The 27,255-nt window shown below is 36.1% G+C and overlaps 1 protein-coding gene, 1 long non-coding RNA gene and 1 other non-coding gene across 4 annotated transcripts; 2 read left to right on the plus strand and 1 right to left on the minus strand.

Moving 5' to 3' along the window:
* The first annotated feature begins 14,072 nt into the window (after nt 1-14,072).
* LOC150037143 (uncharacterized) lies at nt 14,073-19,827 on the plus strand. The gene is made up of 3 exons (XR_016528332.1): nt 14,073-14,117; nt 18,934-19,107; nt 19,197-19,827. It is a non-coding gene; the product is annotated as an uncharacterized LOC150037143 (long non-coding RNA).
* On the plus strand, nt 14,241-14,346 carry LOC120074829 (small nucleolar RNA snoR126). The gene has a single exon (XR_005481108.1). It is a non-coding gene; the product is annotated as a small nucleolar RNA snoR126 (small nucleolar RNA).
* A 1,628-nt stretch (nt 19,828-21,455) lies between the features above and the next one.
* LOC120074700 (growth-regulating factor 1-like) lies at nt 21,456-25,037 on the minus strand. 2 transcript variants are annotated; one of them, XM_039027914.2, is made up of 4 exons: nt 24,371-25,037; nt 23,724-23,945; nt 22,941-23,301; nt 21,456-22,541 (listed from the first exon to the last, which is right to left on the minus strand). In XM_039027914.2, the coding sequence occupies exons 1-4, from the start codon at nt 24,780-24,782 to the stop codon at nt 21,818-21,820; spliced, it is 1,719 nt and encodes a 572-aa protein (XP_038883842.1). In that variant the 5' UTR covers nt 24,783-25,037; the 3' UTR covers nt 21,456-21,817. The 2 variants fall into 2 exon arrangements, with proteins under 2 accessions (XP_038883842.1, XP_038883844.1); XM_039027916.2 differs by having other exon boundaries at nt 21,456-22,511; nt 24,371-24,937.
* Nucleotides 25,038-27,255: the final 2,218 nt, after the last annotated feature.

The raw sequence follows: 27,255 nt of genomic DNA on the forward strand, positions 1-27,255 counted from the left end.
TTCTATGATGCTTTAAAGAACGCATGGTTTTGCCTAATTAAATCCAAGTGTAAATCTAACTAGGCGCCTAGTGAGTCCAGGGTCGAATACAGGGATTGCTTGCTACTGATGCCATGACACTATTGTTTTCATCTTGACGCTAATTTGTTATTAAATAAAGGCGATGAGTTTATGTTCCTAAGTGTTAAAATGAACGATGATGATTGCGTTGAAAATCATAATCGTAACGGAAGCCGCTTATGCAATGTGATGGAGTTTTCCAAGGGATGAATTAAGATTGAGCCACATATTCACTAACATTCCCTAAGTAAATGCTCAAACCATACATTCAAACAAATTACTCACAAATCATAACTACAGTTCTCAGTGTATTTAACCATATTGTCTAATTTCTAGGATGCATGTGATGAGCTTTTAATGCAGGAGATATTTCTTTATTTCTAAAGGTAATATCTTCTTGATTTATGCAGCCTAAAGCCTTTACTTTTTCAAACATAGATTCAGTTTACTTAAAGCAATCTCTCAATTGATTCAAATAGCTTACGAAGCATGCATAAAACATGTTAAACACATGATCAGGCTTTACTTAGTTTATGTTAGTTGCAATGATTCTCAACCCATACAGAAATTAGTTATTCATGGATAAAGATAACGAGATAGATGAATAATAAATTTTGAATGCATTCATATTGATAAAATGAATTTTTCAACGTTTTACACAATATGAACAACTATAGTAAAAAGAAGATATAGAAAGATAACGATAGAAAGTCAAGTCGTAGGTGACATTTTCTTGCTCCTTCTGGCTCTTTAAACAACTGCTTCTTGAGGATTGTGTTGAAGAAAATGGATTCCCTTCTGATCCAAAAGAGTTCTTGAGATTTCACGAGAGCTTGAAAGAAATATGTGAAGTAAAGATTTTTGTAGAGTTTTTTCAACGTCTCTTTACTCTCTTTTGCATGGAAATCTTGTGGGGTATTTATAGACGTCACGAAGTAGATTTTCCATCTCTCACTAATGATTTTCTGATGGCATGCATTAAATTCCATACTCTGATGCGCTATCTGCTTCGCGTTAGAAGTTCATTGGCTCTGTCGTGAACCTTTCTTGTCAGCTACTAACTTGGTCTTTGATTTGACTTCTATCGCCTATGCGTCATGTCACCTTCCTTTTCTTCTATCGCATAAGTCTATGCATCTCAGCTATGCGATTTCAATGTTGGTATCAGAAATTTCCTCTGCGATGAACTATTGATCGCACGACAAGATTTCTACATTTCAAAAAGCACAATTTTATAACTTTTAAGGGTCATAAGTGTTGGGAATGTCCTAGAACTCACAGTTCATAAATTTTATGTTAAACATTCTATCTATCAATAAAATATTATTAAGTGTTTCATTCAATAAAGTTTTTGATTTTGCATTCTATTATGAAAATCTGAAAATCCAATAAACAAATTCATGGCTATAGTATGAATGCTTTAACTTTATGTGTGTGACATAAATAGGATCAAGTTAATAGTATATAGCCTAAATGGTCTATAAGTATATGGATGAAATTGGGTATCTCATCCTGGTAACACTATTGCATGCAGCCCATTTTGTATAGGTAATACAAATGATGTGATTCACAGATCATTTATGTAGAGACATGTGAAAGAGGGCATCCTATGCAATGAGTTTGCATATAGACTGAACCATGAAATCGTCACTTTTCTTTATAACGGCCATTTATTGTTAAAACTGACTATTTCATATTTAAAGTAACCTAGGATAACTCGATCTTAATCCTGAGTTAGCTATAAACTTCTAGTTATTCGGGATTATCCTTTGATCTGTATGGGTGAGAGTAGTTCAACAGCACTGCTCAATAAGCCTTCCATTTTGAGGATAAGATCGGATGGATAGGTTGGGACACAACTCTGCAAGATGGAATTCACTCCTACCCATTTTTAGGGTTAGCAGATAGGTTGTTCTCTTAGTGCTGATTTCAGGTCTTGAACAATCGGGGCCTCGCCTTCTCATGATAGAGAAGGACATGATTCATAAGTAGTATTATGAATCGAATTGTTCATTAGAGGGTCAGTGAGAACTTAAGGAACGAGATGTATTTACGGGGGTAAAATGGTAATTTTTACCCAGCTATAATTACGAACAACTTGTGAAGGATCGACTTACTGATTATGATTTATATGGACAAAAATATATCTACAATGAGAAGAGTGCAACTATCGAGCTATAGTGGTGTGTCTTGATAATTAACGCATAGTAATTAATTCAATTAAAGAGTTTTAACAAATTAATTACAAATCATTGGAGTTCATGATCTGTAGGTCCATTAGGTCCCTCTACTAGCTCATTAAATTGGAATAACAAATTGAGTATTGATGTATGAAATTAGGGTTATGAACATGAAATGTTCAAATTCAATTTTTAGGGTTTTCAATTGGTTGTATATGATACAATTATAAACATTTTATTCAATTGAAATTAAACGAAATTGGAAAATCAATAAATATTTAAATTATAATTTAAATATAAAATTGATTCATTGGTGATATTAATATTTTATTAATTTAATATTTAGATATTAAATTAATATTATTAAAAATCAATTAAAATTAGTTTTATTTAAACTAATTATTTTGAATTAATTTTATAAAATTAATTTCAATAAAATGATCTTTTTTAAATCATTTCAAGTTAATAGGTTTTTCCATTTTTGGGAAAAACCCACTAACACATTTGTTGGATAATCACCAAATTCCATTTCTAGATTTAATGTTCTTCAAGTTGGAGTTGTTCTTCATGCAACCCTATACATTTGCATGAATTCTTCCTACATATAGAAGCTCAATGCATGAAGAACATGAAGCAATTCGGAGTTATACTTACTGAAGTGATAACCTAAAAACTCTACATACCTCCCTCACTTGTTCTTCATCAATTCAACTTGATTTAAGTGTTTCCACCATACGTTCCAGCTTGAGCATAATAGAGAAGATCTCGGTGGTAGTCCTCTCAGTGATTCAAGCTCTATCTTGGTGTTTTTCAGCTGAATTCATGGAGAAATATTCAAAGGTAATATGTGTTTCAAACCATCTTATGAATATCATATGAACAGCATGCTTAAAACTCAAATTGAATGTAGTTTAAGTACTTATTGATTCTGTAATCTTCCGTTGCATGATATATCATTTTTTTCAATTGGTATTAGAGCATGATTTAAGCGCTTAGCTATTGTTAATTTGAGTTTGGTGGGTGTTTATTCATGAACTGCATGAAATAATATGCTGATATGGTTTTTCCAGTGTTTTGGCGTTTTAAGTCTTTCAATTATGTTGTTTCTCTTGTAATTAGCTCATGTTTGACGGGCCTTAATATGTGTTTAAGAGTCTGTAATTCATATGGAGTCATTAAAAGATGAAATTAGGATGTAATTGAAGAAAGAAGTGAAGAAGGTCGAGTTGCAGATTTTCAGTTCTTCAGCTATTGTTTGAATTTCCAGCGAGATTGGACCCAGTTCGAACGAGATTTTGAGTTCAAGTGAGATTTTGAATCAAGTTTGAGCGAGATTTCTAGTTCGAGCGAGATTCTGTTGGAATTTCGAGCTAGATTTCAAGTTCGAGCGAGATTTTGAATCAAGTTTAAGCGAGATTTTTAGCACGAGCGAGATTCTATTGGAATTTGGAGCGAGATATCAAGTTCAAACGAGATTTTGAATCAAGTTTGAGCGAGATTCTAATGGAAGTCCTAGTGAGATTTAAAGTTCGAGGGAGATTTTGAATCAAGTTCAAATGAGATTTCAAGCCAGGAGCGAGATTCTGATGGTTTGAGCGAGATTTCAATGAGCCAACAAGAGATCAAGTTTTGAACGAGATTTCAACTTGCAGCGAGAGATCAAGTTTTAGTCAGATTTCAATCCAAGCGAGATTCTTAAACAAGTTTAAGAAGATTGACTGGTTTGACCGGTCTTCTTCAAACTTGACCCGGTTCATTTTCAAAATTGGTTTAATAGACCTAGTTCAGGTGGTTCACATCCGATTCAAGCTTTCTGGGTCTGGTTTTGGAGCTATTCGAAGCGGTCAAGAAGCAATTTGGAGCTATCAACTGTTTTTTGTAATACATAGGAAGTTTACCTAAAAATGCCAAAATTAAAAACCATATCAGTATGTGTTTAATTGTTTATGCATGCGATGTATGTTATAATTAAATAAATCTTATATATGCATCAGTATGTCATATAGATTTAAAATCCCACCGTAGGAAGCATGTTACATGCATTGAAAGTATATTCTAAATTGTTATAATACATAATATGCATGTATAGGGCTTCTTTTAATATAAATGTTATATTAAACTCCTTTGATGATTGTTGTAGATGTTTAGCATGTCTAATTTTTGTAAGTTTTTATAAAAAGTAATTAGACTTTAAAATCCATAACAAAGATACACAGCATGTTCACTTAGGTTAACAACTAGTTTTAACCGTTAAATAGATTGTTACCTTATAAAATTTTATTACAAACTCAAATACGTTCATAAACCTGTCTAAGGCAGGGGGTACTTAAGTTGACGGTTTACGTAACACCTCCTACCTAGGGATTATGTCCGAAAGATTGAGCGTTGTTAACAGATTTTATGAGCTTGCGTGAGCGTTGTGAGGTTTAAAACTGGTCTAAACGTTTAGACATCGTAGGGTTATATCCAAATATAAATGTTATACTTGGATAAAAATGATATAGACTTAGGTTGGTTAAAAATTAACCTAAGTAAATAAATACCTAAACATTTAGAACACTTCAGTGAGAGATTAACAATATATTCGATATATAGTTATTAGCTCTCACGTCCTCAAGAGTTCACACCATGAGATCCATGTTCGGCTTCGTGTTACTTTTACCGCGACTACTCCATTCGGAAAGTGTTTGCATGGGTCAATAACAAGGTGAATAGGGAAAGTAGTTCATAGTAAGTGGGTGAAGGAAATGTGTCAACATTGTCCTACGGTCTTCTCCATTAGTTTGAACCGTGAGATTCTTATGTTACACCTGCTTTCGTTTTTAGGCGACACTAGCTAGTCATTAACCATGGTGATCCCCACGGAGGGTTGTAACAAAGGATTCGGAATAACTCAAGTTTCAGTAATGAATAGGATCTTATAATTCCGTTTTGGGTATTGTCTTCCATCTCAGGGGCATATTCATACCGTTCTATAAGATCTGAAAATGGCGGTTCACACTTACAAGAATTACTAATTGGTAAAGATCTTGACCGAAAACGATAACCAAAAGAACTATAGGATTAAAGAGTTATTCTGAGGACCAAAGGACTTAAGTCATGCCTTTGGAAATTTTCAATATAGGCAACAGAGTTGCAATGCGTTGATCATGATTCCTGCCTTTGTTCTAGCTTGCCCCCCCCCCCCCCCCTCCGAGTGTCATGCGGACATCCAGCTATGAGCAGGTTCCAATTTCAACGCATTAGTAAAATTTATTTGTTTTATTTTCTAATAAATAAATTTTTATTTTTTTAGCTCAAACCTTTTTCACCCTCAAATTTAAAAGGCATCAAGGTTCTCATTGCTGAAAATCAAAATATACGATGACTTAGAAATATATCGCAAAAGAGGTTTGAGATAAAGCTTACACACATACTAACTTCAATAAATGCTTCCTAAGGCAAAGTCCTAAAGCTAAGTACTAAAACTAATGCTACTAATCAATGTGTCGGCTAGCACAAGTATCATCATTGAGGTTGTTTATGGAACACTAAATGAGCATATTAAGAAAGCAATAAAGATATACAACTGACAAGCATAAAGAAAAAGTATAAAGCAGCTGAAACATGGAACGAAATTCATTGACTAATTAGAAAATATGAGATGGCAAGTTCACAACAAAAAATAAATCAAAAACTTCAAAGAAAACACCCCCAAATTTAATTTTCGCCTGCATCATTGTTGTTGTGATCCTAAGGTGGTAGATCCTCTAGGAATTGCAATGTAGCTTGGAGATGCGAGGAAATGGCTGAAGATGGGTTTTTGTGGGCCATTTGTGCAACAAGAAGGGCTAGGGGACTAAAATGAGAGTTCAGAGAAGAAGAAAGTTATGACGGAAAAGCTGTCAGATGGAATGATCACCAGAAGATTTGCAAAAGCTAGGGTTCCTTCGAAAGCATAAGAAGAGAAATGAGGAGGAAGAATGAGTTTATATAGGCATGGTGGGGGAGAGGAAACGATCGGACGCTTTCTTCAATGATTGACATCATCGTGATGGGCGCGCACTAAATGAATGTTGATGTAAAATTACGTCAGACGGAACTCATGATTGCATCCTTTTAGAAACCCTAAAGGTCAGATATTTTATGTTTAAGGTTCCCTCTCTTGCGATGAGTCATGCTTGGATGCGCTAAGCTGAGTTTTCAACGCATCCAAAAACTCATCGCAACACTCATTGCATTTTAAAAACCCTATTTCCAGCTAATCTCAATCAGACACAATCTCATGAAGCAATCACAAAAAAAAATCTAGGAAATAAATCAACTAAAAAGTAAAAGCAAAGTAAAAGAGAACATAAAAAAAATACAAAAAAAAAAAAAAAAAAAGATATGATATGTCCCTGAAAAGATGACAACTTTCTGAACGCAGGGACTATCCACTCAACATCATTTAGGTTTTTCGAGATCAATGGAGACTTTTTCCTAATTAATATCACCTCCAAAATTGGTTTAATCTGCTGGCCAATGACTTTAAATGTTTTTTATTCATCTTCATACGTTAGCTCCATTTCTTCATAAGGATAGATTTCTTTGACAACAAACGGTCCTGACCAACGCAACTTTAATTTTCCTAGAAACAAAAGGAGTCATGAGTTGAATATTAGAACTTTTTGCTCAAGTTCAAAATTTTTCTTACTAATGTGTTAGTCATGCCAATGCTTCATTAGCTCCTTGTAGATTTTAGTATTTTCATAAGCTTGCAACGTCCATTCATCGAACTCATGTAATTTCAACTTCCTTGCTTCTCTAGATGTGTCAATATCAAAATTAAGTTTCTTTGTGGCCCAAAATGCCTTATGTTCAAGGCACGAAAGAAAGTGGCAAGCTTTACCAAATACTAGCGCATACGGGGACATCCCAATAGGCGTTTTATATGCTGTTCGGTAAGCCCAGTGCTTCATCCAACTTTTGTGCCCAATCCTTCTGAGTTGCGTTGACAACCTTTTTAAGTATGGATTTAATCTCTCTGTTGGACATCTCAGCTTATTCATTAGTCTGAGGATGGTAAGTTGTCACAATTTTATGATGGACATTGTATTTGATCAGAAGCTTGTTATCAATCTAGTTGATGAAATGAGTTCCCTCATTGCTTATAATAGCACGTGGTGTGCCAAAGCGGGTGAAAATATTTTTCTATAAGAACTTGGGTATTGTTGCCGCATCGGTTGAGGCACATGAAATTGCTTCAACCCATTTTGAAACATAGTCAACAGCTACTAAAATGTAACTATGTCCATTGGAGAGGGAATGGGCCCATGAAGTCAATTCCCCATACGTCAAATAATTCAACTTCTAGAATAAAGTTCAACAGCATCTCATTTTTTTCGAAAATGTTTCCTATGTGTTGGCAGCTGCCGCATTTCATAACATAGTCTCTAGCATCTTTGAACAGTGTGGGCCAATAGTACCCACTCTGAAGTATTTTTGTTGTTGCACGCTAATTTCCAAAATGGCCACTGAATGGTGACTCATGACATTGATATAAAATCCGATGAAAGGAAGTTTCTAGAATGCATTGCCTTAGGATATGATATAGGTCTCGTTTATAAAGGTGTGACTCGTCCTAGTAGTAAAATTTACATTCATGCATAAGTTTCTTCTTTTGTTACGACGTATAGTCCTCTAGGAATTGCTTGCAGACCATAAAATTAACAATTTCTGCATTCCAAGGCAAGAAATCATCAATTTTTTAATATTGTTTCGTTAGGAAAAGAGGCGTTCATTTCTGGTTGACGACAATCAATTTCAACATTCTCCAGTCGCGATAGGTGACCAACGACTTTGTTTTCTGATCCTTTGCGATTAACGATCACGGTGTCAAACTCTTGAAGTAGTAATACCCATCTGATTAGACACAGATTTATGTCCTTTTTGGTCATCAGGTATTTAATTACTAAGTGATCTGTATGAATAATCACTTTTGATCCCAACAAGTATGGTCTAAAATTTTCCACTACAAATACAATCAAGAGCAACTCTTTCTCTTATGCACTATCGAGAGTCTTGCTTACGTATGCGATAGCATGTAGAATTTTTTTTTTTTTTTTTTTTGTATTGTGCCAAGGCTTCTCTCATCGCAATCGCTCGCATTGCACATCAATTCAAATGGCTTTACTAATCTGGTGCGATCAAAATAGGCATTGTAACCAATGCGTGCTTCAATGTTTCAAAGGCTCTTAAACAAATTTGATAAAATTCAAAAGGTCTATTAACTTCCAATAACAGGTTCAAAGGCCTAGAAATTCTAGAGAAATCTTTGAAAAATCTTCAGTAGAATCTAGCATGCCAAAAGAAGCTTCAGAGTGTCTTCACGTTAGTAGGCGGTGGCAATTTTTCTGTGGCTTCAATCTTAGCTAAAGTAATGCCTCCTTTCTTTGGCACGCATTGAACTTGACTAACCTAGTTGCTATTGAAGATGGGGTAAATGACCCCTTTGTCGAGCCATTTTATAATTTCTTTCTTCACCACTTCTTTCATGAGAGGATTGAGCCTACGTCGGGGCTCAACAGATTTGGTTTTTCCTTCTTCCAATCTTATTTTATGCATATAGTATGATGGGTTGATTCCTCGGATATCAGCCAGCGTCCATCCTATGACTCATGTATGCCTCTTCAATACCTACAATAAAATTTTTTCGTTATTATGAGAGAGTTTTGATGAAGTGATCACAGGTAAATTATCATTATTTCCAAGAAAGGAATATTTTAGATGATCAGGAAGTGGTTTGAGCCCAAGCGTTAGCGGCTCCTCGAGAGAAAGAGGTGTTGGTTGTGATTGATTCTCGTTCAGGTAGAGCAGTTTGAACTTCTTGTTACTGTCACCCAGTGCATAGACCTCCCATTCCTGGTCCTACTTTTCTTGGCTTTCCTCTTATTCTAGTAATTCAACAGTTTCGATTGACTGGCACGTTTCCAACTCATTTAGGAACTTTAATGTGTTGAAGATATTGAATCTGACTTCTTGATTGTCCACTCACATTGTTAGCTCTCATTGATGTACATCAATAAGAACTTTTTTGGTGGACAAAAATGGACGTCCAAGAGTAACTTGGATATCTCTCTCTGCTTCATGATCCAAGATTATGAAGTCTACCGGAAAGATGAACTTATCAACCTTCACGAGTACATCTTCAATCTTTCCCCCCAGGGTAAGTAATGGATCTATCAGCCAACTGTAATATTACCGTGGTTGGTCTGGCTTCGTCAATTCCCAACTTCTTAAAAAGTGATAGGGGCATTAAATTGATACTCACGCCTAGATCCCATAATGCATGCCCCACGCCGATTCCTCTAATTGAGCATGGGATGGTAAAGCTACCTGGGTCAACTTTCTTTTCAGGGATATTTCTTTTGAATAAAACACTGCATTGTTGAGTTAACACCACAGTTCAGATTCATTGATCCTCCCTTTCTTTGATAGAATATCTTTTAAAAACTTAACATAACTAGGCATCTGCTCCAACACTTTTACTAGTGGAATATTTATATGCAGCTATTTGAGAACTTCTAGAAAATATTTGAATTAATTTTCATCATTCTTTTTCTACAAGCGTCAAGGGAAAGGCGTAGTTGGATGTGCATCAGTTATTCCCCCTGCGTTGGAGGTGTTCGCTGGAGAATGGTTTGTAAAGCTAGGTGCTCTCTCTACTCTAACTCTTTCATATGCGTTGGTTGTCTCAAATGGTTGCTCAAGTGTATTCATTATTGGATTAGGGCAGTCATCCTCTTTTTTTTTTCTTCTATTCTCGATTAGAGGTCTACCACTTCACGGTGTCACTGTTTGACACTACTCTTTGCCATTGTTGTGTTGTCTTGTGGCCTCAGTATTACTTGGCAGGATACCATGCGGCCGGTTCTTTAGCCCATTAGCAATCTGCCTACTTGCATCTCCAAGTTTCTAATCGACGACGCCTAACATTTCAATATTACATCATTCTGAACGGTGTATTCTTTCAACAAAGCTTCATGTAGAGATGAGAAACTCGACGCGTTGGTACCTTTGTTGTGAGATTGTTGAAGTGGTTCTTGATGTACGTGTTGGAATCCAGACGGGTGACCCTACTTGTGCTGTTGTGGCATACCAGACTAATCTTGGTTTTATTGATGACCTCCCCAAGAGAAGTTATGATGGTTTATCCATCCTGGTTTGTATGTGTTAGAGAATAGGTTATTCTTCACAAAGCAGACGGTTTTTGGATTTTATGGACAAACATCAAAGGAATTTGGCTTGCCGCAACTCACACAACTAATCATGAATTGTCCCAACGCATCGATATGATGAACATTCTTTATTTAAGTTATGTTGTTCATGGTTAAATTATTCAGCATGTTCGTCATGGCGGCCACTTGCCTTGCTAGATTAGTAACTACATCATTGTCTATCATTCCTGGCTTTCGACGTCTATCTTCCAATTGTAACTCATCTCCCCATTCCATGTTGTGTTTGGCTATGCGATCTAAAATTTCCTTGGCTTCATAACAAGACTTAATTATGATGCCTCCTGCGACGGCTAAGTCTACTACCAATTGGAAGGTTTATTTAGGCCAGTGTAGAATATCTCCATTTGAACCGTGAGAGATAACCCATGGTTTGGACAATTTTTGAATAACCATTTAAACCTCTCCCATGCATCACTTAAATTTTCAAAACCTCTCTATTCGGAGTTCATGATTTCTCTTTATCGCCTTGCATTGTCAGTTGGAGGGAAAAACTTTAGCATAAATTTTTCTACTGACTTTTCCCAAGTAGTCACCTCGCCAGGTTCAAAAAAGCTTAGCCATTGCTTCACATCATCCCTTAGAAAATAAGGAAACAAAAATAGTCTTATTACTTCAAATGTGATTCCAAGAATAAAAAATGAGTTACATGTCTCCAAGATGCGTTTTAAGTGTGTTTGATTTCATTTCAAATATTGTCCCATCAAGAGTTAAATATATAATCCATGTGGAAATTCATATAGATTAGGTCAAGCATATTCACACATTGACCATGTACTATTGTTCACCATCAGGATGGGATTATTGACAACAATTGCCAACTGTCTAGTTAAGTTTTGGTTGTTTTGATCATCAGCCATTCGTCTTTGCCTTTACCTTCATCTTCTATTAGCTCTAGTTCTTTGACAGAAGGTTCTTTCAATCTCTAGGTCGTATTTGAGCTCAAAAGTGTCTTATGTGCTTATAAAACGTTTACAAGCTCAAGCTCAACTTGTAATAATGACGATTGAGAGTCTTGCGAAAAGATTCAATAAACCAAATCAAGATTAGTTACATTGCCAAGATTTCCGGCAACGGTGCCAAAAACTTGTTGTGAGATGATTTCTATCTTGTTTATCTTGGGTTAATGAGTTAACTATGTGATAATATCCAATATTTCATACATAGATTCAACCCTAGTTGAGAAAAAGTTTCCTCAAGGTAGATACGAGTATAAATCTAATTCAAGTTCCTAGTAAGTCTAGGGTCAAATGCAGGGATCTAGTAAGCACTAATACAATATGGTTAAGTGGACCTTCTGCATTGATTCTTAAAATGTATATAAGCATTGAGTTTATACATAAAACTAAAAGCAACAGGTATGGAAAAAGAAACATAAACTAATGAAAATGATGTGTTAACGAGATGGATTATGCAGTGGAATGGGATGCATTGATTCCTTAGTTACAGACAACAAGCCTTTATGAAATCAATAGAATGAAATGGGGTTGAGAGGAGTATCTGCTAAACTCTAAGCGTACATGTGTGATGTGTTCAGGTTTTGTTCTTGACTTAAGCCTATCTTCAACATCTCTCGATGTGATTGCCACACTTGTCTTGTATCTAAGATGCATGTGTTGGATAAAATGAACAACATGAACAATATGATTAACTCTATCTCTAAAGCTACTCAACGCCCATACTCAATGTGTTCCACAGTTACAAACTTTCTTGAGCAGTTGACTATTTCTACTTAAATCAATTGATCATATGGATTCAAGCATAAAATTTTAAGTAAACATCAAGCAAGCTGAAATTCACACACATGTAACTTAATAGATTAACATTTAGCTCAACTCAACCCACATTGAATTTAGTTGTTCATGGTGAAGGAAATCAAGTGAGAAGTTGTAAAGATGGATGAAATCATTAATAATGATCAAGTATTTTTATAGAATCCCAATTTAATCAAGTTAAACAATGGAAGAAAATGTTTAGTAAGGGAGAAAGAAAAGTCAAGTCGTCGGGTTTAATGTCTTGCTCTCTTTGGTTTGTTTTGGTGCTTATTGTTGGTGACTAAGTGAGGACGTGCTGAAGGGTGTTTTTCTCGAGCTCTATTGTAATGACCCGAGTTCAGGAAGGGTACATAAATCAACCGGTATCACATCCAAATGAGAGGGATCCGAAGGACATGAAAGTATGGTTAAGAGAGGCTTAAAAGAATTGAAAGTTACTACCTATACCAACAAAGTGCACCTTCCTTTTCGATGGCTTAATCATAGGAACTCCAAGCATGCTTAGCTTGGAGAAATCCTATATTAGGTGACCTCTTAGAAATTTTCTTAGGATGCATGTGAGTGAGGACAAAGCATGCTGAAAAGACCCGTGTTGGTTTATGCGGACAACTTTCACTTCTAAAAAATATTCAAGGCAAAGGAGGATGACGTAGCCAGGTCGCAGGGGAATGTCAGGGCCATCGAGGGCCAAATTCGAATTCTTAATCTTGGTCCAAATCCTGGGCCCGAGGCGTTACATCTATCTCTGGCAAAACCTCTCTAATTAATAGTGTTGCTCTGATATGCTCAAGTGTTGCTTGTCACATCACCCATACTTTCAAGTTGTGATTTGACGTTAAATGCACGAGCGAAATATATTGCTTTGCGTCAGATGGGGTTCGACGCATACTTCCTGCATTGGCTTCTTTTAACACTTGGTAAATTTCCTTGATTCCAGCATTATAATGCATCAGTAATGTAGTTTTCATTTAAAAGAGTGTTTTTTTCTTTGTTGAATGCCTATATGCAATTTCATATATTTTTCAACTAAATTGAATGCATTTCTCATTATTTAACCTTAATTGTTCCAACTTCAAGAAAACAATAACTTGTATTTCTACAAGTTATCATGTATCATTTTATTAATGGGTGTGAGTAAGATCATGAAACATCACCATCTAACGGTAGAGATGTGTTTGAACTAACAATCATGTCCTTTGTCCTTTTATAACTATTCAAGTCCAAGCGATTACACGACAAAGTGATTTATTCTTTTGTGTACAAATGTGACCTAGACCCATGATCTAACCATTAAAAATATGTTAACCATGTCATTTGCCCTTTAAAATCTTAGAAATTTATTATTGGTTTTTTTTTTTTTGTAAAGAAAATTTTAGAAATTTTCCTTTATAGTCAAATAGTTATAACTATTTGGGTCAAACGATGTAATAAACTATTTGTATTAGTTGGTTACATTTGCACTCATCTTCCTAGATCTCCTTTAATTACATAGTAAAAGAAATAAAAATCCTAATTAGATAATTGAATGAGGTGCAGTTTGAGATGCATCTAGATATTTTTCATAGAATAATTTACTAATAAGAATTTTGTTAGAACATTTATTTCTATGTATTAAAATATATAAAGCTATAACTTTCATATATATACACTATAAACTAGGCTCTACAAATAGACATAAGGTCCATTGGGGAAGTGTGAGGCCCATTGTAGTTGGACATTTAGTAAGAAATTGGGCTTTGCGGCCCACTTTGTTAGATCCCAATTATATATTCTTCGCTTTGAATTTAGGGTTTTGCAGAAGCGGAATGCACTGCACTCTCATCTCTCTTCATTTTCCGTTGATTTTGGTATCTTCTTAATCTTAATTTTGTTTTGGCTTTGCTTGATGTGCTTCAAAAATCTTTACATTCTCCATGATTAGTTTGAAGAATTTGGGGATGGAAACTGGAAAAGATATTGGTGTGGAAATGAGGCAATGATGACTAATTACATTTCTCGAATCTGAAACTGTGTTAATTCACAGACGGACCGAAGCTTCTTTGATTTGATGACTGCGTTTGTGCGTGTCTGAGCCTTCTTCCACTTTCTTTTTTTTTTTCCTTCTTCTTCTTCCCCTTCTGCCTCAATCTCGAATCCTGTTTTCCACACACATCTTTCTGTTTACTAATTAGGGTTACTCTTTTCTTTTATTTTCGACATTCATCTGCTTATAATTTCCCCATTATCACAGAATATTTTGAACATACTTTTCTCTTCAAACGATCGCCTTGTTTGATTGATCCAATTCTTAATTTGAATGAATGATAAATCATTAATTTCACTAAGGTTAAACTAAACTTTTAGTTTTTAAATTTAATTTTTTTTTTAGTTTTTAGTAAGTTGTTGAATTCTCAATCTTGTATTTAATAAGGATTTCGATTTTCAATTTTATAACTTATGGGTTTACTGGTCCAAAATTAAGTTATATTCCTTAGACTCTGGATTTGTGCTTCAAGTTTTTATTTAATAGATATGAGATTGGATATTTATACCAAAAAAAGTTTAGATTTGTACTAACCACCCACCAAACACTTTCAACTACACAAAATTGAAATTTGAAAAATTAAAAGTGAAATTCAATAGATTCATGAATTTTCTTTTAAAAAAATATCAATACTTATTGATACATAATTAAAAAATTTTAAATTATGAATTTAAAATTGAAACTTTCTTGTTTAAAAAAGTTTGAAACTTTCAAATCTTATTAAATACCTACACTAAGATAGAAATGGAAGACGAAGAGACTTGCAGTAGAAGGGAGCCACCTTTGTATAAATCCCTAAAATCGGGATTTTGAAGAATAAATGAATATGAGAAAATGATATAATTATAATATAGGTATTGCACCTTTGCCTTGCTGACTGTGTTGTTGAGTGGTTCTACCTTTGGTGACTTGTTGTCTATGTTGGCTTCCTTAACATCCCATCAAACGAGAGGGTAGTGCAACTACTCTGAGTTTGGATTGAAGGGCGAAGAATTGAGAGTGCGTTAATGTCTTGGTTAGGCAGTCAGCTACTTGGTCGGAAGACAGTACATATTGAACATCAAGCTAGCCTCATAGAACTTGATCACGAACAAAATGAATGTCGATTTCGATGTGTTTGGTTCTGGCATGGAATACTGAATTCACAGCTTGTGCACCCACGTTGAGGTTGTCACACCATAGGATTGAAGTTGTTGGATCCATATGATTTCCGCAGAGGCATGAGCTAAAGCTCGGTATTCAGACTCCGTGCTTGATCGAGCTACGACGGATCGTTTTTTTGAAGACCATGAAATGAGGTTTCCTCCAAGGAAGATACAGTATGCGGCAATGGACTTCTGGTCGTCTACATTAGCTGCCTAATCTGCATCGGAGAAGGCAGAAATGGACAAATTTGTTCCCTGGTGAAGGTAGATGCCAAAGTGTCTGGTGCCACTTATGTATCTGAGTATTCTCTTTACCACCTGCCAGTGGATGTCCGTCGGTTGCTTTAAGTATTGACTTAGGTGATTAACAACGTATGTAATGTCTGGTCTTGTTATAGTTAAGTATTGTAAGGCGCCATTGTGCTTCGATAGATATAGGGATTTTCAAGGGGCGTGCCGTTTGTGATGGATTGCTATTTGTTCAGCACACTTGGAGATGGTGTTGGGTTCAAGTCACCAAGATCAAGTTTGTTGAGTAGGTCCTCAACATATTTTTCTTGACTGAGTATGACCCTATTGGCCACGTTGTGAAGTTGTACTCCAAGGAAGTAGCCGAGGTTGCCGAGATCTTTCAGCGCAAATTTGGAGTCCAAGGCAGTGATGATTTTGTTGATTAGCAGCTGATCAGTGCCTGTAACAATAACATTGTCAACATAGACTAATAATAGAAACAATGTAGATTCATTTCGATATGTAAACAAAGATGTATCTGATTTGGCATTCTGAAATCTCCAGCTGCACAATACTGTTTTTAGTGTGTTATTCCAGGCCCTTAGTGCCTGTTTAAGACCATATATGGACTTGTGTAAGCGGCATAAATGATTTGGGAGTTGGGGATTAACAAAGCCTTATAATTGGCACATATATACTTCTTCATCTAGGACTCCATTGAGAAATGCATTGTTGAAGTCTAGTTGTCTTAGCTGCCACCCTCTTTATACAGCTAGACTGATGATGATCCGAATTGTTGATGCCTTCACTACTGGACTGAATGTCTCGAAGAAGTCAATGCCAGGATTTTGATGAAATCCTTTAGCTATGAGTCATGCCTTGTAGCGTAGAATAGAGCCATTTAAACTTCTTTTGATTTTGAATATCCACTTGTTTCCCACAACATTCATCGAAGGTGATGGAGGAAATAGTGTCCAGGTCTTGTTTATCATCAGTGCTGTGAATTCTTCACTCATAGCTTTGTTCCATTGAGTGGTCTTCAATGCATCAGTGACTCTTGTAGGTTCAGTCAAGGACCAGTCCTTTTTAGTGTGGGACGCCAAGATTTTGGGTTTAAATATTCCTACCTTTGCATGGGTAATCATTAGGTGAGTTGGAAGTGGTAGTGAAGGTTTTGTGACTGGGTTGGATGTTTCTATGATGGGAGGGAAGGAGGGGAGGTATACTCGGTTGTTTGTCAGAATGAGAGGGAGTTATTTGCGGATACACGGTAGATGTGGATTGTGGACACTAGACATGGTGTTTGGTAGGGTGGATGTTAGCTGGTGCAGAGTAAGATGGTGAAGGATCGACAGAGTGGCCTGCAGGCACTGGTGATGCTAAGATGAGGGGGGGGGGGGGGTGTGAGAGTGGGTGTGTGGGAGATTGAGTCACTGTATGGGGTGACTAAGCTGATAGAAAGCCAGTGGATAGGGCATGCTGCTGTTTCTTGCTTATCTGCCCTGCCATCTAAGAAAGACACTTGAAAGGGAAAATCAGTTTCATAAAAAATTACATGTCAAGATATAAAGACCCTACCATTGGAGCTGAGGAATTTATACCCTTTGTGATTCACACCAGGTCCTAGATAGGTGCATTTCTCTGTGCGATAGTTCAGCTTATGTGAGTTGTATGGTCTCAAGCATGAAAAGCAAGCACACCCAAAGATTCGAAGATTTTCAAACTTGAGTCTCTTGTTAAACATTACCTCCATAGGTGACTTCCCTTTTAGGAAAAGGGTGGGAAGGCCATTGATTAGGAGTGTCGAGTATGAGAATGCATCCCACCAGTGATGTAGAGGAAGATGTGCTTGGGCAAGTAAGGTTAGTCCGGTATCCACGATATTTCTATGTTTTCACTCAGCTCTTCCATTTTGTGCTGAGGTATATGGGCAGGAGTATCTAGAGGAGATGCCAAGCTGATGGTAAGCCTTATGTATTTTTACAAACTTTCCTCCATTATCCGACTGTAGAGACTTGATTATGGTATTGAATTGAGTGTGAATTATGTTGAGGAAGTGCTGAAAAGCTGCGAGTGTGTCACTTTTTAGTCTTGAGGATAGATCCATGTATACCTACTATGGTCATCTACAAATATAACATAGTATTTGTATCCATCCGTCGACAATAGAGGTGCTGGAACCCAAAGATCAGTGTGTATGAGTTCAAACATTGTTGATGTCCTTGAGTTAGAGTTAGGGAATGCTAAGGAATGTGATTTGTCATAGCTACAAGATTCACAAAATTTGAGATCTTCATTAGATAATATAGGAAGATTACAATTCTTGATGATAAACTCTAATGTTCTTGGTGATGGATGACCAAGACGTCTATGTCATGTATTCTTAGACACCCTATGTTTAGAGGATAAGGTAAGGGCAGACAGATTGTTATTTTTGTGCATTGACTGCAATGGGGCTCTGTTCTCTACGGTCTTTGAGCTAACCTCTGCATCTTCTAACTGGTATAGTCCGTCTTTAAGTATTCCCTTCAGTATGGTTTGTCCCATACCCTTGTCCTTAACAAGACAATAGTTTGTGTGAAATTCAATGAACACATTATTGTCCTTTATTAACTTAGATATGCTGACCAGGTTTTTTGCTATGGCAGGCACACACAACATGTCATTCAATTTCATATTGCATGCATCACTAGACAGATAAGCATTCCCAACATGAGATATCTCTAAAGTATTACCATTAGCCACAGTGACTAATTTAGTACCTGCATATTCAGTCGGGTTGCCAAGATTGTTGATGTCAGAGGTGACATGATTGGAGACTCCACTGTCAGAATACCAATTTGCATCAGCCATGGTTTCGTGACTTGTCAGAAAAGGATTATTGCCATGGGCAGTGGCTAGAGCAGTCGGATGTGGGGGCACACTCTTAATCTGATTGTTGGTGAAGGGTGATCCCTTATTTTGGGGATGATTTGGGACAAACTCTCGATTATATCTGTTGAAGCATAAATAAGCTATATGTCCAATCTTTCCACAAACTTGGCAAATCGGTTTTTTGTTCCTTCCCCTGCCACGGCCCCTACCATGGCCTCCTCCTCGTTGTCCTCCATCAGCTGATTGACTGTTGTTGTTGCTGGTAGATTTGGTGTTGTTGTTTTGGTTGACGTTCCTTGTATTAGCCATGTTTACTAATGCATTGCCGACTTGTTTAAAACCTATTGTGGTCTTCTGATTTGTTTGATGTTCAAGCCTTTTTTCATACAGAAGAAGCTCTGATTGCATATCCAACCATGATATTTCGGCTTTCCCTTGGATTGTGGCCACGATAGCATTGTATTCTTCATCAAGTCCCAGCAGTACCTGCGAAATAAGAGCTCTCGGAGGTACTAGACTACCAGCCTGCTCGAGATTATTAGCATTTACTTTCATAGTTCGTAGGTATTCTTCCATTTTCAAGTTACCTTTTCTATTTGTTTGAAACACATATCTCAGATAATCTTTTCAGCTCTAAACTGAACTCCAAATAGTTGTTGAATGCTTGTCCACAGGTCCCTTGTACATTCGCATCCCATTACTTGAATGGCTACCTCAAGAGTCATCGAATTGTATAGCCAGTCAAGGAGGAGTTGATCTACAGCCATCCACGCTTCATATTGAGGGTTTACCTCAGGTGTGATTAACGAGCTAGAAGCTCTGCTGCCGAGACTCCCTTCTGAGTTGAATGGTCCAGCTCTTGCTCCAGTCGATCCACTTTCACCAACTGCAAATTAAAAAAACATAAAGGGACATACCTTTTGTCTAGTTAAATGTCCTTCGAGTCTTTAGCTCTGAAGGATTGGAAGCGCTTGATTTTTCCAGAGGAGGAAGTTACTGCGATCGAGTTTTATGAAGGTTATTTGATTGAGAAGTTGATTCAGGGGGTGGACTGCTGAAATTAGCTGTGCCGAAGTTCGAACCTAGGTTACTTTGATTGACGTTGATCATTATGAAGCTCTGATACCAAGATAGAAATGGAAGACGAAGAGACTTACAGCAGACGAGAAAGGAAAATGAAGAGACCCTCGGCAAATTGCTTTTGTATTTCCTTGTCTATTCACTGTACAGGGGAGCCACCCTTTATACAAAGGAAATCCCTAGAATCGGGAAGAATAAATGAATATGAGAAAATGATATAATTATAATACAAGTGTTGCACTTTGATTGGTTCGTTTGTAACCAATTATATTCCTTCTCTGTTATCTGGTAATTTTGTAATTGTGAGAGCTTTGCCTTGCTGACTGTTTTGCTGAGTGGTTCTACTCTTAGTGACTTCTGTCCATGTTGGCTTCCTTAACACACTAAGTTTGAAAATTTATTACTAGACGTATAATTTGGGATAGATGACTACATGTCTATCATTATATCATCATCATTAAGGACATTAACATTTTGCTATATTCATTTGGCGATAGTATTTATAAACTTAATATTTAAAAACTAAACAGAATCAAAATAGGACTTTAAGTCTTAATTTATGGAAGAAATTATTAATTTAATTAAAATATATATAAATCATGGCACCTGCTATAGTTCTTAATCTTTTTTCATTTATATTTGAAATTCAGGTTATTTATCTTGATTGATTCTCACTCATTTTTATTCAAAACTGCAATTATTATATTTTATAGAATGCATAAGTTCCATTAAGAAGAAGCCAAAACAAAGGGACACAACAGTGGGGCAGGATTCCCCATCCTGGTCAAAAGTTTAACTTAAGCCTTATGCATTCACCTTCAAAATAAGCATATCTAACTAATTCATAAGGAAAATTAATAAAATAATAATAATAATTCATAAAGCATTGAAAACTGTAGAATTACTTATTTAAAAACATTTGACTTATTGTCAAAAAAAAGAAAAAAAGAAAAAAAAAAGAAAAGAAAAGAACATAACTTGTATTGTTGGATTTTATTTTTCTATTGCCTGCTTCCTATTCTCTACATCCATTATTTGATTTTCATTTATAATGAAATAGTAACTAGATTTAAATTATTATTTAAAAAAAAAAAAAAAAAAAAAAAAAAAAAAAAAAAAAGAAAGAAAGAAAGAAAGAAGGAAAACATTACTCTATGTACATGTAGATATATGATTGATTTGGAAGAAGAAAAAAAGGAAAGAGGACAAGAGAAAGAGGTAAAAGGTATGGGCCAAATAATAAGGGAAAGTGTTTGAAGGGGGCCCAGGTTGGTGAAGTATGGCCCATTTGGATGAAATCTGCCTGGTTGACAGCCCACAGAAGTGTCTCCTGTCTGCCAAACTCAGAACTCCTTGCCTTCTCCCCATTTTTCTTCTTCCTTTTCAATACTCATTCATCATAACATAAAAGACCATGCAAATCCAAATGCTAATTCCAACTAAAACATTCTTACATTTTCTCTTTTCTCTGCAACCACCACAGACTCTGCCATGCCCCAATCTAAAGCCACTCCACTTTCCCTTCATCATCTCTCAACTAAATTACTTAGGATTTCCTATGGGGGACTGACATTGCATTGAGCTTCAAACATACAGAATCTGATTTTTTTTTAATGAATATTTGTCCATGTGAAGATTGCAACTTACAGGTAATAGTTCCTTGGACTGTTTATCAACTCTCTCAACATTCCCTGATGCTTCCATTTTACCAAACCAGAAGAATGATGCTGGATGAGACTGGGATTGGGAGGAAATGCTGAAAAGCATCAACGATTTTCATTCAAATTCACAAAACTGTAGATTACCAACAAACCCACATGAAGGGGAGAAAAAACAGTGAATGCCCTATTTGAATTAGAATTAAGCATAAGTCAATACTTTAGAAAATGAAACAAACAAACAAATAAGTTGGAAAAAAAGGGGGAAAAAATAAAAAGAAGATTACACTGAGCTGGAAAATGGAACAAATTAAAAAGAAAAAAAGGTCCCAACTTCTGAATCAATCACATATTCTACCAGACAACCATTTTTCTCCATCTTTTTCTGTTCACCGTTTTTTTTTTGGCATTCCTTCTTTATGAATATTAATAAAAGCTCCTGACTACAGAAAAGGAAGAAAGGAGCTTCAGCCAGCAGCAACATTGGCTTTCTTTCTTCTCAGCCACCCCACCCCACCCCCCTTGAACTGCTTTTCTCAACTGCTGTTCGAAAGGGAGCAAAATGTTGCCTTTTGCAACACACCAGTAGGTGACGATCCAAGCTGACCGCCATCCCATCCTTCGGCCAAGAGGTTCAGTGATGGTGGCACTTTGCTTGCCTTCACACAGCTGCTGGCGTTTGTTAATGCCTCTCCCAAAGGACCTCCCATTGAACTTCCCCACGACATTGCTAGCTGGTTGCTTTGCTTTTGAACTAGCTCATCATCATTCCTGCTTACCCCTAAATTCATCTGGATTGGCTCAAGCTCCCTAGACAGCCTGAGAGGGGATTGAGCTAGCTTCTCATGCGTTGGAGAGGACGATGATGAGGAGAAATCAGACATGGGTATCGACATGGAGAGCTGTGTCCAATCTGATTTGAATTCTTCAGGCCAGGTCATGACCGAACGACTCGACTGGTCCTTGGGCCAGTCTTCAAAGAACTGTCTAAGTGGATGTTGGTCTTGGTCTTGGGTTTCCTGGTCATTGAATATTAGGAAGGAGTCATAGTTCTTGGGATTGGGATAAGATCCCCTCTGTGAAGGATTTAGGAGGGAATCAGTGGAAACAAGTCCAAATTCAGATTGTGTGGATTCTCCTAATGAAATCTCTTGTTTTTGAGATTTGTCATTAGATGACATGAGATTGACAGTGGAAGACATCATTGAGAGGCCCCCAGACTCTTGGATTCTGCCACACACAGTCTCTTTGTTTAGCAACCTAAAGCAAATGTGCAGAAAAAAAAGGTAAATTGAAAGTTACCCTAAAAGGAAAAAAAAAGTATACATTAACTGAGTTGATGATAGCCAGAGGCCCATTAAAATGGGGATGCCATTAATCAAGATGCCTTTAACCCAACTATTGTATTCAAAGTAATTGAAAATGATAGCAATATTATGATATCTTCCTGGAAAAGGAATCCTAAGTCTCAACTAAGTTGAGAAGTCACTTTCACAAAGCAAAGATGAAATCATGGGGTCTACCATCAACCTTAAAGTGGAGGAGTTAAGAGTTTGAATTCTGGTCTATGTTATTCATGTTGGTGAATGTAAGTTTGTTCTAATCAAGATCATGATATAGATATGAGGCTTCTTGTTGTGTGGAGTGAAGAAATGTCACCTATTGACAGGGGCATCGGCACCAGGATCGGAAGCAGCAACAGGATGCAAACTCTTGAGCTGGTGTTGAATGATAGGGAGGTTGTTGGATGCACCGCCGCTGGGCATCACCGTCGATGACAACGACGTAGACATCGTTGCCACCATGGCTGTTGGATTAGTGGTCCCAGGGGCGGAATGGCCAGTCTGGCCTTCCACAGGCTTTCTTGAACGATGGCGGCCCCTATTTATGTGCCTTTCACAATACTTTTGATCGGCAACGGCATCTCTAGAGCACCGCCATTTCTTTCCATCGGTTCGACGACATCTTCCTGGTTCAGGATCAGTGTTGCCGGAGAAACCCAAATGGAAAGAACCCCACCCTACAGTACATTGATGAAGAAAGACACGAGAATTGGAGAATGAGAGAGAGAGATAAAGAAAGACAAAAGACAACTCGGACAAAGGGAAAAGCATTAAGCATACATATTCTTCTCCAAAACCAGCATATATTCTTGCAATAATACTAGATAACATGTGATGATGGATAAAAACACAATAGAACTTCCAGATTTTTTCATATCATGGAATATTTAATCAATTCCAATACGCATTACTTTTTGAAAATGGCTAGAAAGAATACAGATCTTCCTCCCAACTTTGAAAATGCAGGCATATGCATATGAACACACCTTCCCCAACCCCATAAGCAATAAGAAAGATAAAGACAAAGACAAATTAGAGCAGAGTTCTGAAAAGCAACATTGTAATTGATTTACATGTTAAATAGAAAGAACAAACTTACTTGTGTTTGGAGGCAAGGATCCAGCAGAAGAGCAAGTCAAGCCATAGGGATAGAGGGATTTCTTGAGTGGAATGAGCAAATTAGATGGTACAGGCACATTTGAAGAGAGGTATTTGTAGATCAATGCCTGATGTTCAAGCTCAATCCATTGAGATTGTGTAAATGGTCCTCTAATCCCAGCTACAGGCCCATGCATGCTACTATAGCTTCCAGAAACACATCCTGCACACCAACAAAACCTTCAACTCATTGCTGATGTTTCTATTAAAAATAATGAAGGTTTTGGTAAATATTGTGGACCCTCTTCAGATTCTTCAACAGTTTTAAAGCGATTATTTTCCTTCTGGTTTCTAGTCTAGGAACTGAAAATCACCACCAAAACCAAACCGATCCCAGAAATTAATCATGGAAGCTAGAGTTTTCCTCGACAAGTCTCAAAAAATGACATTTGGGAACAAAGCTAAATAAACAAACCCCACCCTTTCTCACAAAGATGCAACTCAGCCATTCCCACAGATTGAAGCACATCTCATGATGTAAATTTATCAATAAAAGACAATGGCAATCCACTGAACCAAACCTCAAGAAGTAGGTAATAAAAGAACAGACAAGTCAATGAAACTCACAGAAACAGAGCTATCATTTACCTGTACTTCTAGAGTAAACTGAAGATTTGTGTTGATTGTAAGGGAAAATGGAGTTTTGGGTATTCCTTGCAATCAGCTCAGAGTCTTTAGTTTGCAAGTTAGTCTCAGATTTGACTGAAGAGAAGCTAAGCATGTGCTCCTTTTGGCGCCCATCACTAGAAAGCAAAGTATTAGATCTCAGCAAAGGGAAGCCTTGATGAAGCGGCATTGTCTTAGAAGAAGCAGAGACATTTTCAGTTTTGGGAATCTTGGAGTTCCTCCAGTCATCATCATCAACAAACCCAGATCTATCCTGCTTAGAAAAAGCAGATCCAAGAGATTTGAGCTTAGTTTCAGGGTCTGATACAGGGTGAGGAGAAGGGGCATCACTTGAATCCACAAAACTATCCAACCCCACTACCCCAAAGTCCATTCTGGATAAGAACACCAATCTACAAAATCTCTTGTAAGCATTAGTAGTTCATTAAAGAAAATAGGCAAAAGGAGAAGGAAATGGGAGAAGAAGGTCGAAGAAGATGGAAAAGAAGGAGACAGAGGCGCATCTTGGGTTTGGGTTGGGTTTTGTGTACCGTGGGGAAGGAACTAATTTTTAAAGGGTTGATCTTTAGAGAAAGGGAAAAATTAAAAATAATTGGAGAGAGAGAGAGAGAGAGAGATCGATAGAGTTGAAAGTTTGGGAACAGACAAAGCTAGGAGTACCAAACCAAACACACTCGAGCTTCGCATACACCCTACCACCACTCACCACAAATTTAATTTATCACTCTTCTTCAAAACAAAATTTTCTTTTAAAATTATCACAATCATAAAAATCCCTCGACCACCCACATGAAAAAGAGAGAATAAAAAGAAAAGAAAAAGGGGGGAAATCAAATAAAAACAAATAAAATTCATCCCTGCATTGTTGTTGGCAAAATTTCCTTAAAAAAGGAAGCATTATAGTGGGTGGTTAGTGATTTAACTCAAGAAAGATTCAACCAATACAAAAAAGAAGATTCAGTAGTTGAAGAAAAGGATCATGAACATCATCAATGTGGTCAAAGTTTAGAGTTGTAAAGAATAATCAATTAACACTTTGACACTAAAAGTAGGTGGTTTTATTATTAAGAGAGTTAAATGAATGGAAAACCCAAATTCCTGCAAAAGAAAAACATCATCTTTTTTGAAGAAAAAAATTGAAAGTGGTTAAGTTTGGGTTGCAAAGCTAAGGTTTGACGATGGGTCTTATCTGTCACTATTTGGGGCACAGCCGAGTGGCGTGTGGTTGCATGAACTAATATATACAAGATTGATGCCATAGCCACGTGACCCCACCAACACCCCTCGTTTTGAGCCCCTCTCTCCTCTTTCAGATATTCCTCCAAACCCCCCCTTCTGCTTCCCTTGACACCCTCTTTCTCCCCAGCCACTTCCTTTCACTCCATTTCCTCCTTTTCAATTTTTTTTTACAATTTAAGACATCTCCCAATCTTTAATGTTTTTCCTTTAAACTTATCTTATCACTCTTCTATATTATTGTTATGTCCAATTTAAGTCTAATATTTTCCGACAACACATCAATTACTATCTCTTATATCATAATAATTAAAGGAAGACATCAATTATTATCTCTTATATCATAATAATTAAAGGAGTATTTGGAGCAAAAACATGGAATAGATAAGGTATAAAATAATATTTTTTACGGTGTGACCCACGAACTCCTGAATGAACTCAACTCTGACTCTCCAACTCCTTGGGTCAAAACACCTTTAATATTTCGTTGAGAACTATTTTTTTTTTTTATTTTGAAATTTAAGTATATTTTTTTTTCAACTTAGTATAATTATTTAGATTTTTCTCAAGTACAAGAGTTCAATTTTTAGTCAAATTCTAATATAAAAATACATTTTTAAAGATTACTTTTTTTTTCAAAATTTGACTTGATTTTTTTTAGAAAAATATTGATAAATTGTATTAAAAAAAATAAGAAAGGTAGGTGAAATGAAGGTTTATAAACTTAATTTTAAAGAATAAAAAGTAAATGATTATCAAATATCAAATAATATTCTTTTCATGTTGGAAGATTTGATAATGGTTGTCGATATAATATTAAATATTTTCAAATTTGATGGGAGTTTGAAATTTTATAAGAGGAACTTAGAGTTTCCAAAAATAAATATCTTTCGCTCTTGCAATATGAGGGAAATGATGGTGCTTTTGAAAGAAAGAAAGAATTCCCTTCACGTGAATGAAAGTATAAATGGAAAAAAAATTTCTTTTATTCTTTTATTTTTTGTGAATGTGTGGATATAACTTATAAGTTTCGTCGAGATATTTTAGCTTTATCTATCATAAATATAATTTTTTTTTTCTTTGCAAATTCTGATTGAAACTTGTTATAGATGACCTAACACGTTACTGTTAACTAACAATGGACGTGTGTAATAAATATCAAGAATTATGATGGATTGAAGAAATATTGAGAGCACATATAATCATCGATATCGGTACAACCCCCAGCAACACCTTTTTGTAGTAGTCATTGGTTTTTATTACGAAAATAGAAATTTAAAAATAAAAAATTAAAAAAAATATATTGTATTTCATGCTTTCGGATATATGTTTAGGTAAACAATTTTTTAAGAACACATTTGATTGTATATTTATAAACCATAAAACTAGTTAGTAATGATTTACCTATAAAATATTAGGTTGAATATAAACCACTAATCATTAATCTACTAACATGTTTTATGTTGAAAATTGTTCATAACTATTATTTTGTAGTGTCACATCGACTTATACTACATTATTTTTAGAAGAGTAATTATTAGTGGTAGCTAACTTATATGCTTCCCACTTCTTTACCATACAAAAAGGAAAGTAGAAAAAAAAATAATTTT

The sequence above is a fragment of the Benincasa hispida genome, chromosome 3, assembly GCF_027475165.1.
Source record: "Benincasa hispida cultivar pf3 chromosome 3, pf3_genome.v1.1, whole genome shotgun sequence".
NCBI classification, from domain to species: Eukaryota; Viridiplantae; Streptophyta; class Magnoliopsida; order Cucurbitales; family Cucurbitaceae; genus Benincasa; species Benincasa hispida.